This window comes from Loxodonta africana, chromosome 1, assembly GCF_030014295.1.
Source record: "Loxodonta africana isolate mLoxAfr1 chromosome 1, mLoxAfr1.hap2, whole genome shotgun sequence".
NCBI lineage: Eukaryota > Metazoa > Chordata > Mammalia > Proboscidea > Elephantidae > Loxodonta > Loxodonta africana.
The window spans coordinates 121,109,651-121,125,654 of NC_087342.1; the positions used below are offsets into that span (position 1 = coordinate 121,109,651).

At 35.1% G+C, this 16,004-nt stretch overlaps 1 protein-coding gene across 13 annotated transcripts in view; it reads left to right on the forward strand.

Annotated features, from left to right (window-relative positions):
- The window catches only part of ZNF451 (zinc finger protein 451), a 140,582-nt gene that overhangs the window by 40,106 nt on the left and 84,472 nt on the right, over positions 1 to 16,004 (forward strand). For all 13 annotated transcript variants that reach the window (XR_010322371.1, XR_010322374.1, XR_010322373.1 and 10 more), the window contains 4 exons: positions 2,968 to 3,093; positions 7,046 to 7,157; positions 13,234 to 13,384; positions 14,598 to 14,724. Coding sequence is in view for 8 of the 13 variants with exons in the window: in XM_064287658.1 (XP_064143728.1) it covers positions 2,968 to 3,093; positions 7,046 to 7,157; positions 13,234 to 13,384; positions 14,598 to 14,724 (516 nt within the window). In the remaining 5 variants the exon portion in view is untranslated. The remainder of the gene's footprint in view (positions 1 to 2,967; positions 3,094 to 7,045; positions 7,158 to 13,233; positions 13,385 to 14,597; positions 14,725 to 16,004) is intronic.

Here is a 16,004-nt window from a genome sequence, read left to right on the forward strand (position 1 = left end):
AGCTATTTGAGACCGCTTGCTATTCCATACAAAATTGAGAATTGGTTTTTCCATTTCTATAAAGCAGGCTATTGGAATTTTGATTGGGATTGTGATGAATCTACAGATCACTTTGGGTAGTGTTGACATCTTGACAATATTAAGTCTTCTAATCTAGGAACATGTACATATTTCCATTTATTTAACTCTTCTTTAAGCTCTTTCAACAGTGTTTTGTAATTTTCATTATATAAAGCTTTCACATTCCTGGTTCAGTTTATTCCTAGGTATTTTATTCTTTTAGAAACTATTGTAAATGGAATCATTTCCCTAATTTGTCTTTCAGATTTTTCATTGCTGATGCATAGAAACCCAGCTGATTTTTGTTTGTTGACCCCCTTATACCCTGCAACTTTGCTAGATTCCTCTGTTAACTCTGGAAACTTTTTTGTGGATTCTTCAGAATTTTCCCTATACAGTAGGATCATGCCATCATGAATAGAAATACTTTTACTACTTTTCTAATCTAGATACTTTTTATTTTTTTATCATATTACTCTGGGTAGACTTATAATACAGTATTGAATAGAAGTGTTGAGAGCAGGTACCCTTGTCTTGTTCTCGATTTCAGTAGAAAAGCTCTCAGTGTTTCTCCAGTAAGTATAATGTTGGCTGTTGGTTTTCTGTATATGCCCTGAATTGTATTGAAGAACTTCCATTCTGTTCCAGTCCTCTTGAGAGTTTTCATCAAGAAAGGGTGTTGAGTTTTATCAGATGCTTTTTCTACATTCATAGAGATGGTCATGTAGTTCTTTTCCTTTGTTCTATTGATGTGGTGTATTACGCTGATTGATTTTCTAATGTTGAAATATCCTTGCATGCCTGAATGAACCCTACTTGGTCATGGCGTGTGGTTTTTCTAATATGCTGTTGGATTCTGTTCACTAGTATTTTGCTGAGAATTTTTGTTTATATTCATGAGGGATATTGGCCTGCATTTTTCTTTTCTTGTGGTGTCTTTGTCTGGTTTTGATATCAGGGTTATGTTTGTTTCATAGACTGAGTTAGGGAGTATTCCTTCTTTCTCTATCTCTTGGAAGAGTTTAAACAGGATTGGTGCCAGTTCTTTAAACATTTGGTAGAATTCCCCAGTGAAACAGTCTGGTCCAGGACTTTTTTTTTATTTGGGAGGTTTTTGATCACTGATTCAATCTCTTCACTTGTTACAGGTCTGTTGAGGTTTTCTATTTCCTCTTGAGTCAGTTTGGGTAGGTTGTGTTCTAAGAATTTGTCCATTTCGTCTAGATTATCCAGTTAGTTGGAAACCCTGGTGGCGTAGTGGTTAAGAGGTACAGCTGCTAACCAAAAGGTTGGCAGTTTGAATCCACCAGGCATTCCTTGGAAACTCTACGGGGCAGTTCTACTCTGTCCTATAGGGTTGCTATGAGTTGGAATTGATTTGATGGCAATGGGTTTTTATCTAGTTTATTGCCATATAGTTGTTAATAATACTCTGTCATAATTCTCTTTATTTCTGTTGGGTCAGTTGTAATGTCTCCTCTTTCATTTTTTATCTTGGTTATTTGCATCTTCTCTCTTTGTCACACTAACTAAAGGTTTGTCAATTTTATCGATCTTTTCAATGAATCAACTTCTGGTTTTGTTGATCTCTGTATTTTTCTATTTTTGATTTCATTAATTGGATATTCTTTTTTTTTTTTTTGTAAGTTACCCCTAATTTATACTTGACCTCCTGTCCCCTATACTTACATGGTCTTAGTTTACTTGGTCATCCAAGCTTTGGTTTTTACTACAGCTTAAAACCTAAAATACGTTATTTCTGTTTGTCAGGAAAGTTAATATGTTCTAGTTCCATGTTTAAAATCTTATTAACTTCTTTAAATTAATTTTTTTTTTTTTTAGGATTTACTCTAGATTTCATTCTCATAGTAGTGCATACGTTTTAAATAAGGGAATGTTCCTTTTTCATCTTCATTGTGCTAAAAAACAAAACAAAACAAAAAACTGTTGTATCAAGTTGATCCCGACTGATAGCGATGCGATAGGACACAGTAGAATTGCCCCATAGGATTTCCAAGGAGCGACTGGTGAATTCAAACTACTGACCTTAGCAGCCAAATGGTGAAACCACTGTGGCACAGGGCTCCTGCATTGTGCTGTGGCTTGTAAAATACCATTTTGAAATTAGAATGTCACCTACTACCTGGTATAGATGGTGCAGGTTGTCCAAGTGTTCTGAAAGTGAGCTGAAACTACTTCCGCCTAAAGCGGTCCTGTGAGCATTCTTTACTGCAGAGGTGTAACCACAGACTGGAAATACCAATTTGGCCTTTTTATATATGTTCACTTCTTTGTAAATTCTGTCTGTTTCTTCAGAACATAACTCCTGCTATTTGACTTGACTGATGCAACTGTTTCCCCCATTAGATTAAATTTGGATTGTACATATATGACTGATTTGCCTAAGGAGTGATATTTTAATTAGTAACTCAATCTTTCTAAAAGAGACAGGAAAGCTCTATTCTTTTTAATCAACAATTTCTTTTTAATACCTACTGTTCTAGCATTGGTGAAAAACCAGAGCCAAAGGTGGTTGTGCTAATAGGCCTTTTGGAGGGTAGATTTATGGCTTGATGACTTATCCTGTTGACTTATTGACTCAGAGCAAAGCAACCAAAAAGTTTTTCGATGTCCAAATGATCATAAAGTGAGTAAAGATGACAGATGTTTTAGCATGCAGTTTATCTAACATTTTGAAAACCAAAGATGCTGTTGGAAAATTGGCTAAGCTACAAACTATCACATAAAATATAAAATATACAAAAAGGCTTCTCAGAAAATTGATGATAGAAGTAAATGTTTTGCTTTATTTATTTATTTTAGTACAGCTGTTTGGTAAATGGATATATGTTGTCCTAAATTAATTTTGTTAGTTGAAAGAAATGAAAATTGTTCTTTCAATTATAGGAGCATGTTAAGCATAAAGATTATATTGAAAATCAACAAGATAAAGTTGCCCTAACTCTGGCTCGTCTAGCCCGCCATGTCGAAGAGGAGAAACAGCAGAAAGAAGAGAAGAATAGAGCGTTTCGGGTATGTGGCTATTTTAATTGGTATTTTAATATAGAATCCTTTTATTTGCTATACATTTGTAAAGAGAAACCATGAATCAAAGAATGTATAATTGATTCCAAGTTCATCACTTACCATAAGTAGATCATCAGTTTAGTAGTAACTCACAACAGCCTTTTACATCTCAAGTTTTACTTTGTGGGATTTACTTTAGGAAATATATATATTTCGTATATATATCAAAATAAGAAAAAATAGAATTAAGTGGGCTTTATTTCTGGGGGTTAAAAATCTTGGAATTTCTCAAAGCAGATGAGCAATTAATGACTTCTGGTTATAAAAACCAGTTTATCACAAGAGTAAGAAGAATTTATTAGGGACTTTGTAGGTGTGGAAACCCTGGTGGCGTAGTGGTTAAGTGCTGTGGCTGCTAACCAAAAGGTCGGCAATTCGAATCCGCCAGGTGCTCCTTAGAAACTCTATGGGACAGTTCTACTCTGTTCTATAGGGTCTCTATGAGTTGGAATCGACTCGATGGCAGTGGGTTTGGTTTTGGTTTTTGGTTGTAGGTGTAAACTGTTGAAAGGTTATTTTCTACCAAATAGAGCTAGGCCATTTTGTGAAACTTCAACACATGTTTCCAGATTAAATTCGTTACTAAACAATTTGAAGTTAGAATGTCACCTACTACCTGGCTGTAGAAGGGGTTGTAGAAGAGCTGCTTTGTGGAAAATGAAGCCTAATTTAGAACCTTGTGTGATTAAATGTTTTCCTTGACTTGCTTTAGAAGGCCCCAAATGAAGTTACTTTAAGAACTCCCTTAATACTGACATGACTATTAGGAGTAGAATGTAGAATTAGATAAAAAGCTCCATATTAGGAGTTTAAATATGAAAATTCAAATCATTGTTCTGTCAGCAGCTGTTTGGAATTCAGCATATTACTTAACTTTGATGGGCTTTGGGCTTCAATCTGGGAAGGGATGGAGTTGGAGAACTCCCAGGCAGGGATAAGCACTACAGTTTTATAGTTTTAATATTTTTTTTTTTTTTTATTTCTTGTTCCATTAGTTTTTATAAAGTAATTTTTATATTTCTGTAGCCACTCGTTTAATGTCTCTTAACCTGGTATAGGGCCCTGCCTGGCGCAGCAGTTAAGAGCTACAGCTGTTAATCAAAAGGCAGGCAGTTTAAATCCACCAGCTGCCCCTTGGAAACCCTATGAGACAGTTCTACTCACTCTTGTAGAGTCGCTGTGAGTCAGAATTGACTTGATGGCAATGGGCTTGTTTTGTTTTTTTGTTTAATTTGGTGTAGAAGAAATTAATCTTTCAGTTTAAAAGTATTTTAATTTGGGGACTTTATGATACAGTACCAATTAAATTGGAACATGGTATTTTAATTGTATGTTTAAAATGCTTATTGCATAGTTTTTTTTTTTTTTAAGGTTATTTCTGTCCTGCCAGAAACACTATTCAATTTTAAGGAATATTATTTCCCAAAACTGTGTTCTGTGTTTGTTTTGTTTATAGGTCATGGAGAAAATCTCTGAGAAAGGAGATGTTTGCGAGTTGTCCTCCTTTTCCCAGGTTTCCTAACAAGTTAGCGTCTTTTTCCAGACATTATCAAACGGCCAAATAGATGCTAAAGCTTTTGTGATGTAGCTCAGACTCTTAGTAGTCTCTCTGAACTAGAGTTTTTCTCAATAGTAGTTTCAGACTCCACCTTTGTAAATGTTCATTCTTTGTATGAACATTTCTTTGACTTTACCTTGATGTGGAGAAATTTTTTTTGAAATTTTGAAAATTTACATTTCTTCACCAATTTTAAAGAATACATTTGCCTAAATTTCATTCTTTTCTAAGGGAGAAACTGACTGATACAGATACTTTAACCCCTTGCTTGCTATCCACTCGTAATTTTTTTTTTTTTTTTTCTTGATTCTTGTCCTGTTTATCTAGTATTGCTATAACAGAAATACCACAAGTGGATGGCTTTAACAAACAAATTTACTGTCTCACAGTTTTGGAGGTGAGAAGTCTGAATTCAGGGCTCTGGCTCCCCATGAAGGCTTTCTGTCTATGCTGGCTCTGGAAGAAGGCCCTTGGCCCTGAATCTTCCCCTGGTGAAGGAGCTTCTCAGCACAAGGGCCCTGGGTCCAAAGGACTCACTCTGCTCCTGGGGCTTCTTTCTTGGTGGCATGAGGTCCCCCTCCTCTCTGCTCGATTCTCTCTTTTATATCTCAAAAGAGATTGACTCGAGATATAACCTAATCCTGTAGATTGTGTCCTGCCTCATTAATGTAACTGCCTATAATCCTGCCTTGTTAACATCATAGAGGTTGGGATTTACAACACACGGGATAATTACATCAGATCACAAAATGGTAGACAGCCACACAATACTGGGAATCATGGGCTAGCCAAGTTGACACACATTTTTGAAGGACATAATTCAATCCATAACAGTTCCCTTTGTGGCTAACTTGTTTTTTAAACTAGATGACCAAAAAAGGCAGAAAAGAAGATAATAAAATTCAAGAAAGAATTCTTCAGGGATTGTAATAGATGCTAACCCTGGGTCAAAAATAGATATTGTAGAGAATGTCTTCTAACTATTCTAGGTCTTAACTTTATAAATTCCTGGTGTCTTCATTATTAAAGTGTTTTGTCTCTCTTTTGTGATGGAGACATTTTAAAGAAAAAAAAAAAAAAAAACTCATTAAAATCTTGCCTGGATACTTCCTTTTCAGAAATCACGTACTGTGCTGGCCCATTGACCAGCTACCAGTGTTACATATTGATATTCCAGGAGTTAAGATGACTTACAGGAAGGGTTCTAACCTGAAGTTTGTAGAAGTAGCTTTATGACTAAGGAAAAAGTGGCTAATTTTGAGATGATTTTAGCCAGCAAATATTTTTTTAAGCATCAACTATTAATGGCCACAGAGTTCAAATTCTATTGTAAGAAATGCCAAAGAACATTTTTAAAAATCTGTTTTTGTTTTTTTAACTGGAAATTGGTAAAATAAGCAAGCTATTAACTGGCATGTAGTAATATTTAATCTCAAATTAAGAGTTTTTATTGTCAGGAGCTTGGAGAAATGGTTTGATTTTATATATAAGAAAATGTCTTTGGATATAGTTTACCAAGGGCTTGTCTTATTGCTTTATTTGGATAAACTAACTTTGACTGAACTATATTGTTTATGTTATATTTCCTGTAGCGTATTATTCAGAACAGTAGTCCTGTAGGTGACTTTTTGAGGAAAAAGTATTTGTTGAATTATTAAGTTGGGATACTGTATCTTCTTTTTGTGGAAAATCATAGTGCATATCAGCACTTTATCTGGCACTTATTAAATGTTATATGTGTGTCTGTTATTAATATTATTCACTGAACAAATACTTGTTAGTCTTTCCAGACTATATATATGGAAAATTTGAAAAAAGTATATAAAAGTTTAAAAATGAAACTAACTGTTCATAATTCTGTTTCCCGAGATAGACATTATTATCACTTAGTATATTTCTATTTTTTTATTTCCTCTGCAGGTATATTTTTATATAGATTGAAATTATTCTTTGTTTATATTTGGCCCCATTTGTTTTATACAGTTTGCTTGCCTTGATATGAAAAGTATATTCACACATCATTAAAAAAAAGTCTTAGTTTGTGTTTCTAATGACTCTCATCAAATGTGTGCACTCTGATTTACATAAGCAGTAGCCTCTTGTTGGAGATGTAAGTTGTAGGGAACCTTGTGCTGATACAGGTAGCATTGAGATCAGCATCTTAGAACATGAATCTTTATTTTGACTTGATTCTCTGAGATAGTTTTTTAAATGTAGAGTTCCAGGGATAAAGGATAGTCAGTATTTTCTGATCGCACATATGTCAAAATCTTTCTCTCAAGGAAACCAGGAAAGTAATCATAGATTAATAGCTTTTTTTTTTTTTTTTACTATCTTTAGGAAAAAGTTGATTTTCAGCACGCTCATGGGTTACAAGAATTGGAATTTATCCGAGGACATTCTGATACAGAAGCAGCAAGACTGTGTGTGGACCAGTGGCTGAAAATGCCAGGTATTTTTTAGAGATTAGAGTAGAACAGTGAAGCTTCTGAGCTTCCATAAAACCTTAAAGCAGAAAATAAATCTGTTTTATTCAGTTGCTAATAATAAACATAGGAGGTATTGAAATTTTGTTTTAGTGATACTTCATAATGGTCTACTTTATTAGTTGCTTTCTACTTTGGCAAATGAACATTTTGAGTATAAGCAATATAGGTCATCCCTGAGCTCATTAGATGTTGCTCATTTATTCATTCAAGTGTTTAGTAATTATTGCTCACTTATTACGCACCACTTGGTTTGCCAGTGCTGGATATATAATAGTATGCAAAGTCGACACAGTTTCTGTCCTCAGGGAGATTACAATATAATGGTCGTAGCAGATAGTAATTGCACAAATAAATGCAGAATGTACCTGTGGTAAATGCGATTAAAATGAAGTGCGTAGTTCATGGTCCTATCAGATGGTGTATAATAGGTTATTCCAGGTTAGGAAAAGTTTCTCCACAGAAATGGAGTTTAAACAGACATCTTAAGGATTAGTGTTTATTCCTTCCTCAATGTTTATTTCTCAGTACAGCCCATGTGGATGTTTTGTAAGGACGTGTCTGCATGAGAGGCTTCTTCACTGTTAACTCTAGGACCTGAGATTTCCTGTAGGAGTCACTGTGAAACGTTTCTTCCCCACCAGCTTATTTGGTAGAATTTTTAAGAACCGGTAGGAGGTCTCACCATAGCAACTTTTCTAGCCTGTCTTGTGGAAGACTCACTTCCACTGAGCTCTTAAAGGCTTGGGATATCCATAAAAAATCTTTAGTACATCTAAATCTTTGGTACTAATCCAAGAGAAGGTTTAATTATAATCTTTATTGAACCTAGATATCTTGTAGTTCCAAAGTTAGTTTCACAGGAGTTTTCTTTGAGTGGAAACAAATTACCACTTGAAAAAGAACTGTAATTATTGGTATTTAGCGGTTCATCTCATTGGATACATAATGCAACAGTTTTTTTGGCACTTGGTTTCTCTCTTAAAATATATTCACTTCTTAATTCCCAGTCTGCTTGTGCCTGGCAAAGTCCCACTATGCCCCTTCTTAAATGTCTTTTTTTTTTTTTTTCTCTTAACTTGCCTGTGGGACTAATACTTGGTCCCACAGATGATACTCAGTACTAGAGGTTGCTGAGTTAATATGGCCATAGTTTATCATTTCCAGTTATATGGTAACCCAAGCTGTGTTTATTTATTCTGCATAAGTTTGGTTGCTCAATCTTTTTTTTTAATTCCATAGACCTTTACTCATTTCTCTAATTCAGTATTTATTAAATTGGATTGATCTACTTACATGTCTGTCTCTTCTACCAGACTATATTCTCCTTGGGAACAAGGACCAAGTTTTATTAATCCTTCTTTAGTATCAGTGCCTAGAAAGAATGCCTAGGAAAGGAATGCTCAATACATATTCATTGAATATTATACTGAGGTGATCTATTAATATTTGCATATTGAACATAGAAAGGAAGCATAGAGTTTGACTTCCAAATCTGGCTGTCATTCAGATGAACAAAAGATTTGGTGTTCCAGAGCTTCTTCAACAAAAGATCCTTAGGAATTATGGTAAATGATTTTGCTCTTTGTGGTATTCTATTAAAGGTTATAATTTTAAAGAACTCCCCTTGATACACATTCAGTTCTCATTGGAAGAAGTTAATGAGTAGCTCAGTGGTTTCGCCTTACCTGAATCGGAATTACCTGGGAACTTTTCATTAACAATCCAGTCAGAAAATGGGCGGGATACTTGAAAAGACATTTCACCAAAGACGATATTCAAATAGCCAACAAGCACATGAAAAGATGCTCAAGGTCATTAGCCATTAAAATGCAAATCAAAACTACAATGAAATACCACCTCATACCCTCTAGAATGGCAATGACCAAAAAAAAAAGGAAAAAAAGCAGTCAGTGTTGTTGAGGTTGTGGAGAAACCGGAACCCTCATTCATTGCTGGTGGAAATGTAAAATGGTATAGAACAGTGGGGAACAGTTTGGCAGTTCCTCAAAAAATTGAACATGGAGCTACTATATGATCCAGCAATCCCAATCCTAAATATATACTCAGAAGAAGTGAAAAGCAGGAAAGCAAACAGAAACCGGTACACCAATATCCATTGTAGCATTTTTTACTAGAGCCAAAAAGTAGAAACAACAACCTAAATGTCTATCAACAGATGAATGGGTAAACAAAATGTGGTATATATGTACAATGAAATACTACTCTGCCATAAAGAGAAATGAAGTCTTGATGCATGCCATAACGTGTAAACCTAGGAAGCATCATGCTGAGTGAAATAAGGCAGTCGCAAAAGGACGAATACTGTATAATCTCACTTATATGAAATAAACAAATATGTATATAAAGATTATTAGTTTTTACCAGGGGTGGGAGAGAAGTGGAAAAGGGTAGTTTTACTTAGGGGGCGTTGAGTTTATGTGAATGGTGGTAGAAAAAATTTGAAAAAGGATATCAGTAAAGGTTGTACAACATGAAGAATGTAATCAGTGTTACTGAATTGTACATGTGAAAACTATTGAATTGGTGAAGGTTTTGTTGTGTATATTTTTCACCATAATATTTTACAAATAAAAAAAGAACGACCTGGGAGCTTTTTAAACAGCCCTCTGGGCCTCACCTCCAGAGATTCTCCTACGGCATCTTTAGGTTCTGGAAGATCCCAAGATGATTTTGATGGGCAGATGGGCTAGACCCATGAGGCTTTATCACCTCTAAGGTCGCATCTAAAAATGTTATCTCATATAACTCTCACACTTTCAAGTCCCACATTTAATTTTTTTTTTGGCCAGTAATATGCCCATTTAGGCCTAATCCCTGATCTCTAGATTGTCAGAATATATTGCAAATCAAATTCATGATCATCTGCTTATATTTCCCTGGGAATACCAAGTGGAAACAAATGAGTCATTAGCTGTATCTTTATGATAGTTGAAAGACTTGGCATTTTATATGCCTTCAGGTTATGCTTGGCTCCTTGATGGCTGATAAGCATGAGCCTGGAGTCTGTTGTTAAAGTTTTTAGTTAAGTTCTTTTTTTATGATGAGTTCAGCTTTTTCTTGGTCCCACAAACAATGGAAAATGAAGTTTAGGATCAGCTTTTCTTCTTTGAGAAGAACAGTTGCTTTAGCATTGGGCTGTATTTGGTACAGGAGTACTCCATAAATGGACTTTAGAGAGTGCCGAGATCTTTGAAGAGGATGTAGCTGGGGAAAATAGAGATGATTTTTTTGTGTTCTTTAATTATAAAAAGTGAGATTCTGCTTCTTAGTAGCATTAAGGAACTCAGTCCAGTCTATTCCAAAGTACTCATTTGTTATAATTTAGTTGTTTGATTTAAAGTATTTTATTTATAATTACTCTATTTTTGGACTGTCCTTTGTGGAGCTTTATAGTTGGTCCAGTTTGTATAAGATAGATTAGTAATAAAAGAAACAATGCTGTCTATACTATTAAAATTTTTTTTTTTTTGTCTTTCCATAGAGAAGTCTTAATTTCTTTTGACTGATTATTTTCTTCAACTTTTTATCCAGAGGCTGTATTTGTGGCTGATGGGAGATATCCGGAATATGGCTGGACAGTAAATAAAAACTGCCATAATTCTGGCTGCGTTAAAAAAATTAAAGATAAAAAGGCGTATTGCCATGTAATGCCTTGTTAAGACTAAAATATGCTTACGGTTATCCTGTTCTTTCTTTGTTATCGAGCACATTTTATTTAAAAGCAGTTTGGCATTTTAATTGAGGCATCCCTGCTTCTTCTTCCAGTAAGGGCCAAAACAGCAGAAAAGCACTTGAAACTTTAAGCATAGATAACCATGTGGGAATTTAAAAAGTAGATTATGTTAAGGGAGTAATATTCTATTCTAGTTAAATAGCTAGGGGCTTTGTAGAAACTGTCATAAAGATAATACCCAGTTTTCTGTTGTATGAAATATTCAGAGCATTTGGAACGATGCACAAGAGATAGTAATAAAAGACAGATGATTATCTCTGTATCAAAATCCTCCTGGCAGGAACCCATACTGGATTCACTATGTAAGAGCAGTAAGCAAATACCCTTGACAGCCTTGACATTGTAGCACCAGGTGACATTTTTGTTGAGCCACTGCCATCAGTGAAATGCTGGCAAAAACCACACCACCCACTCCCAGAAACTCAGCCAGGAGACATCAATCAAGATTGGTGACCCTGGTGAGAAGATTGAGGTTGAGGCTACTGTTGAAGGAGTCCACAAGATCAAATCAGTCGAATGCAAGGCTGAGGTCTTGGAAGGAAGTTGGCCTGAGGACTTGGGTGAAGACATCTAGGTGATAAAGTGCCTGATAACTGTCCATTACAGGCAGCTGTCTACAATGATGACAAAACTGTCTGCTAATATTAAAGCCATGTTCAGTGATCTTATCGATCACATTGATAGGATTCAATCAAACATGGTATTTCTCTTTAGTAAAATTTTTCAAGGAACTGCCATCCTGGCTTGCTCAGTTAGCCCATGGGACTCACTGGCCACGCTTCTGGCCGTTACTAAAGCACAGTCGTAACTCCTCACACTGCAGAGGACAAGAATTGAAGACATGTTCTCAGATTATTTATAACAACTGGCGATGAAGTCATACAGTAGGGCAAAGGCCACATGTCTGGAAGAACAGTGGCTCTACCCTTGATAAATAGATCATGAATTTAGTTTTAGTTTTGATGATGCATTTGTAAAAAAAAAAAAAAAAATCCTCTGGGTTGTTTTACAGTTCTTTGTTTCTACAATATAACTCTCTAAATTTTCCATCACATTTCACATGTGGAAGTTCCCCAAAACAAAATTTGGCCAGGAAGATTAGTCTATAAGAGTTCTATGATATACACACAACGAAATACTACTTTGCCGTAAAGAGAAATGAAGTCCTGATGCATGCCACTACGTGGATGAACCTTGAAAACATCTTGCTGGGTGAAATAAGTCTGTCTCAAAAGGACAGATATTATTTGATCCCATTTATATTAAGTAAGAGAATACACAGAAATCAGATTGTTAGCAGTTACTGTGTATGAGAAAAGGCTTAAAGGGGGAGTTTTTGCCTGGGAGGCATTGAGTTAGGAGGCCAGTGGTAGTGGTAGAATGATTTGAAAAAGGATAATGAGAATATTTGCACAACTTGAAGAATGTAATCAGTGTTATCAAACTGTACCTGAAGAAATTGTTGAGATGATGTATGTTTTCCCCAAAATTAAAAAAAAAAAAAAAAGTTATGTGACTGACCAAGATTGTAAAGAAAGAAAGGGATAAAGAATGGACCAGGTTAGAAGGTGATTAAGAAAAGGCAATGGTGGTCAAAATGCTTTCCAACTGGCTTTGAAATGGAAAAAAGAGAAGACAGAATAGAATAAATAGAAAGGGGAGTGATAACTAACAATAATAAGTAAATCTCTGCTTTGTGTTCTATAAATTTATTACTGATTCTTGTGTTACTTGATGTCCAGGTTGGAACTGATTGATCAGTGGCTGGATTCCTCAGAAAATACCACTGTTATCTTCTTTTTCTCCATGCACTTTCCACGCCCCTCACCCTTAATCCCCCGATTACATGGTTTAACAGAATTTTCATAGAACCCAGATCCTCTATAATTATAGCTAAACCTTGTAATGTGCTTAAGATAGTTAACAGAAAATAAGAGAAGGAGAAATTATTGCCAGTTTATATAAATGAAAAGAAGGAAGTAGGGGCTTTTGTAGAGCAACTGATTTTCCAATGCATTTGATTAATATTTCTGTCAAACTTAAGGAAACAGATTTTTCTTTTTTTTTTCCTCCTAGAGAATGGCACTTGGAGATGTTAACAGCTTTACATGTCCCAAATAACTTTATTTATTTTTGGGTTATATCTTTTATGAGAGAGATTGTAAACACTTAATTACAGTTAGGACCAACTAGTTGATGCTATATCATAATATTCATTGTTTTGATCACCAGTCCAAAGGACAAGTATCTGAAGTAGGAGCTTAAGAATTTGTATTCTGATGCAGGACTCAAAACAGGCACCATTAATTCTGGAACCAAAAGTTCATTCCGAAGAGGAGGCCAGATGCGGGTGTCTGGGAAACCAATCTCATGTCCCATAATGCACTGCAACAGGGAGTTTGACAACGGGCACCTTCTCTTAGGACATCTGAAAAGGTAAGTATGATATTCAGAATACTGGATGCTGAAGATAAAATGAGTGACAAAGTGATTTTGTAAAATGAAAGCATGATTTTGTTTATACCTTTATATTCCAAATTCATGTTGTTTTGTGCTATTATGATATAATTATTTCCAATTTATATTTCTTAGGTTTCCTGAAAGGCTTGGTGAAGTCAGATTTTTCTAGTGATATTCTATCTTCTTTATGAACGTGGTTGTTAAGTGTATATGTCTTCCTAATATGTCTTCATAAAATTTTGAACAGACGTCTTACATTGATATGTACTTTTATCAGTTTTAGAAAAATCCAGCTCATAAATGCAAATTTTAAGTGACACAGAACATTTAAAGATACTTGGTCAGCCTAAAAAAGCTAATATGGCATTAGGAAATAAATGCCAAAAACAGAACAAATGTGGCAACATTACCAGAAAGAAGTATTCTGTTATCAAACCCATTTTATCATTTATTGAATTTTTGTGTAGTAGAGGTTAAGAAAGCAGGTAAGAAGAGAAGGTGAAATTAAAGGCATTAAATCTTATCACAGTCACCCCAGTTTGATTCTAGTCATTCAGAGATGGGAAGTTGAGAAGTTTGGGACTCTAAGTCTTAAATCTTTTCTAAATGTCTCACTCTACTTGGTTCCTTGGGTGGGGCAAACATTTAACATGCTTGGCTGCTAACCGAAAGGTTGGAGGTTTGAGTCCACCCAGAGATGCTTCAGAAGAAAGTTTTGGCTATCTACTTCTGAAAAATCAGCCATTGAAAACCATATGGAGCACAGTTCTACTCCGACACACATGGGATTTCCATGAGTCCGATGGCAAGTAACAACAGTAACGTCATGTCTTTTCTTACTGAGAGAGGCCTCTAGAGGGAGCTGCAGCACTGTATAAGTAATTCGGTAACATACTGTATCTCAACTACTTAAAGTTTTCGACACAGTTTAAAGTGATAGAAATTAGTTAAATAGTTAAACATTAAAAACCGTTTATAGTTATAGAAGTATCCCTGAAATCTTAACATGAGATTATTATTAAAATGGTTGTCTGGCATATGGGAGTCACTTGATGTTTGCTGAATAGGAAGAACATTATTTCAGTAGAAAAGTTCCAAGGGTGTGTGTGGTTAATCTAACAGACAAAGCAACACAGTTCTGTCCCTGGAATGTGGGCTTTTCTAATGTTATCTCTCCTTTGCCACGTAGGTTTGATCACTCTCCATGTGATCCAACAATTACACTACACGGACCTTTCATCAATTCTTTTGCTTGTGTAGTATGTTATAAAAAATTTGTTACTCAACAGCAATATAGGGATCACCTTTTTGCTAAGGTAAGAGCATGTCCTAAGTTAAGAGTAGGTTTTCTTTTTCTAGAGAATCATGGAGTTGGGTGCAGATTTCTTGCTGCTGTTAAGCTTGCAATCACCAATGATGCACACAAATATCAAAATTGTGATTGTCTACTGAAAGTACAATTATTTGGAGCATTAATATTGTGGGCAACTTGATAGTTAAAAGACAGCAGCCCTAAAGATTATCACTGAAATCCTTCCTTTTATGGAGTTGCTCTATGAAGGTAAATTATCTTGTTCAAGATCCTCTGAGTTAGTGGTATGGTGAGAACTATACCCTACTCTCAGGTCTACTGCTTTTTACTCCCTGTTGAAGTGTTGGAGCCAAGTAGTAGATAACTTCTCCTTTATTAACAGTCATGTAAAGAAATAAAACTAGCATTTAAAAGGCTGTGCTATATAATTCTTATTAAGTATTACATCTCAAGGGACATGAATTGATTCATGGTATATGCAAATCCATGTAATATCGAACTCTGTAATGTGTTTTTACCATATATGATATTACCCGTACCCATTGCTGTTGAGTTGATGATGACTCATAGCGACCTTATATAACTTATTAGCATTGCAAATGGTATATATGTTCATTGTGGAAACATTTAAAATTAAGAAAAAAGAAAACAAGAAGTTACCCTATTCTCACTTGCAGAGATACAACTACTGTTAACATTTTGATATGTATGTTCCACTATTTTTCCATAAAATAAGGTATCTAAATTGTTTTATGATTTAAAAAAAGCATTTTATTGCAAGCACAAATACTGTTTGTTGAGTCAGTGCATGCATTTCTGTATTTTAAATCAGTAAGTGGTGTTCTATTTGTATGAGTATATTATAGCTTGTTTAACTAATCTCCTATTTGATGTGTTAATTTAAAACAATAACTCTGATTGAGTTCTGCAGTCCCTCCACCCCTACTCCAGGATAGAGAACACTCCCAGAATAGATGTGTATCCTTGAAGCAGATTTTGTTTTATACTCAGTCATCAGATTTTGAAAGCCTGCATCGTGATCAACACTGGCTAGGCATTGTAGTATGTTAAGAAAAATCACCTATATATTTCTTCTGTATAGTTCTAACACACAGGGAGCTTGTGCTCTAGAATGAACAAGGCTTAAATGGTACAACAGAAATTGAAATAGGAATTCAGAGAAAGGGGAGAAAAACATAGGCTGGAGAATATAGAAGAATGTCACGGAAGGGAAGAAGATCCTCAAGGATTAGAAAGACTTAGATGAAAAGAAAAAGTAATAGA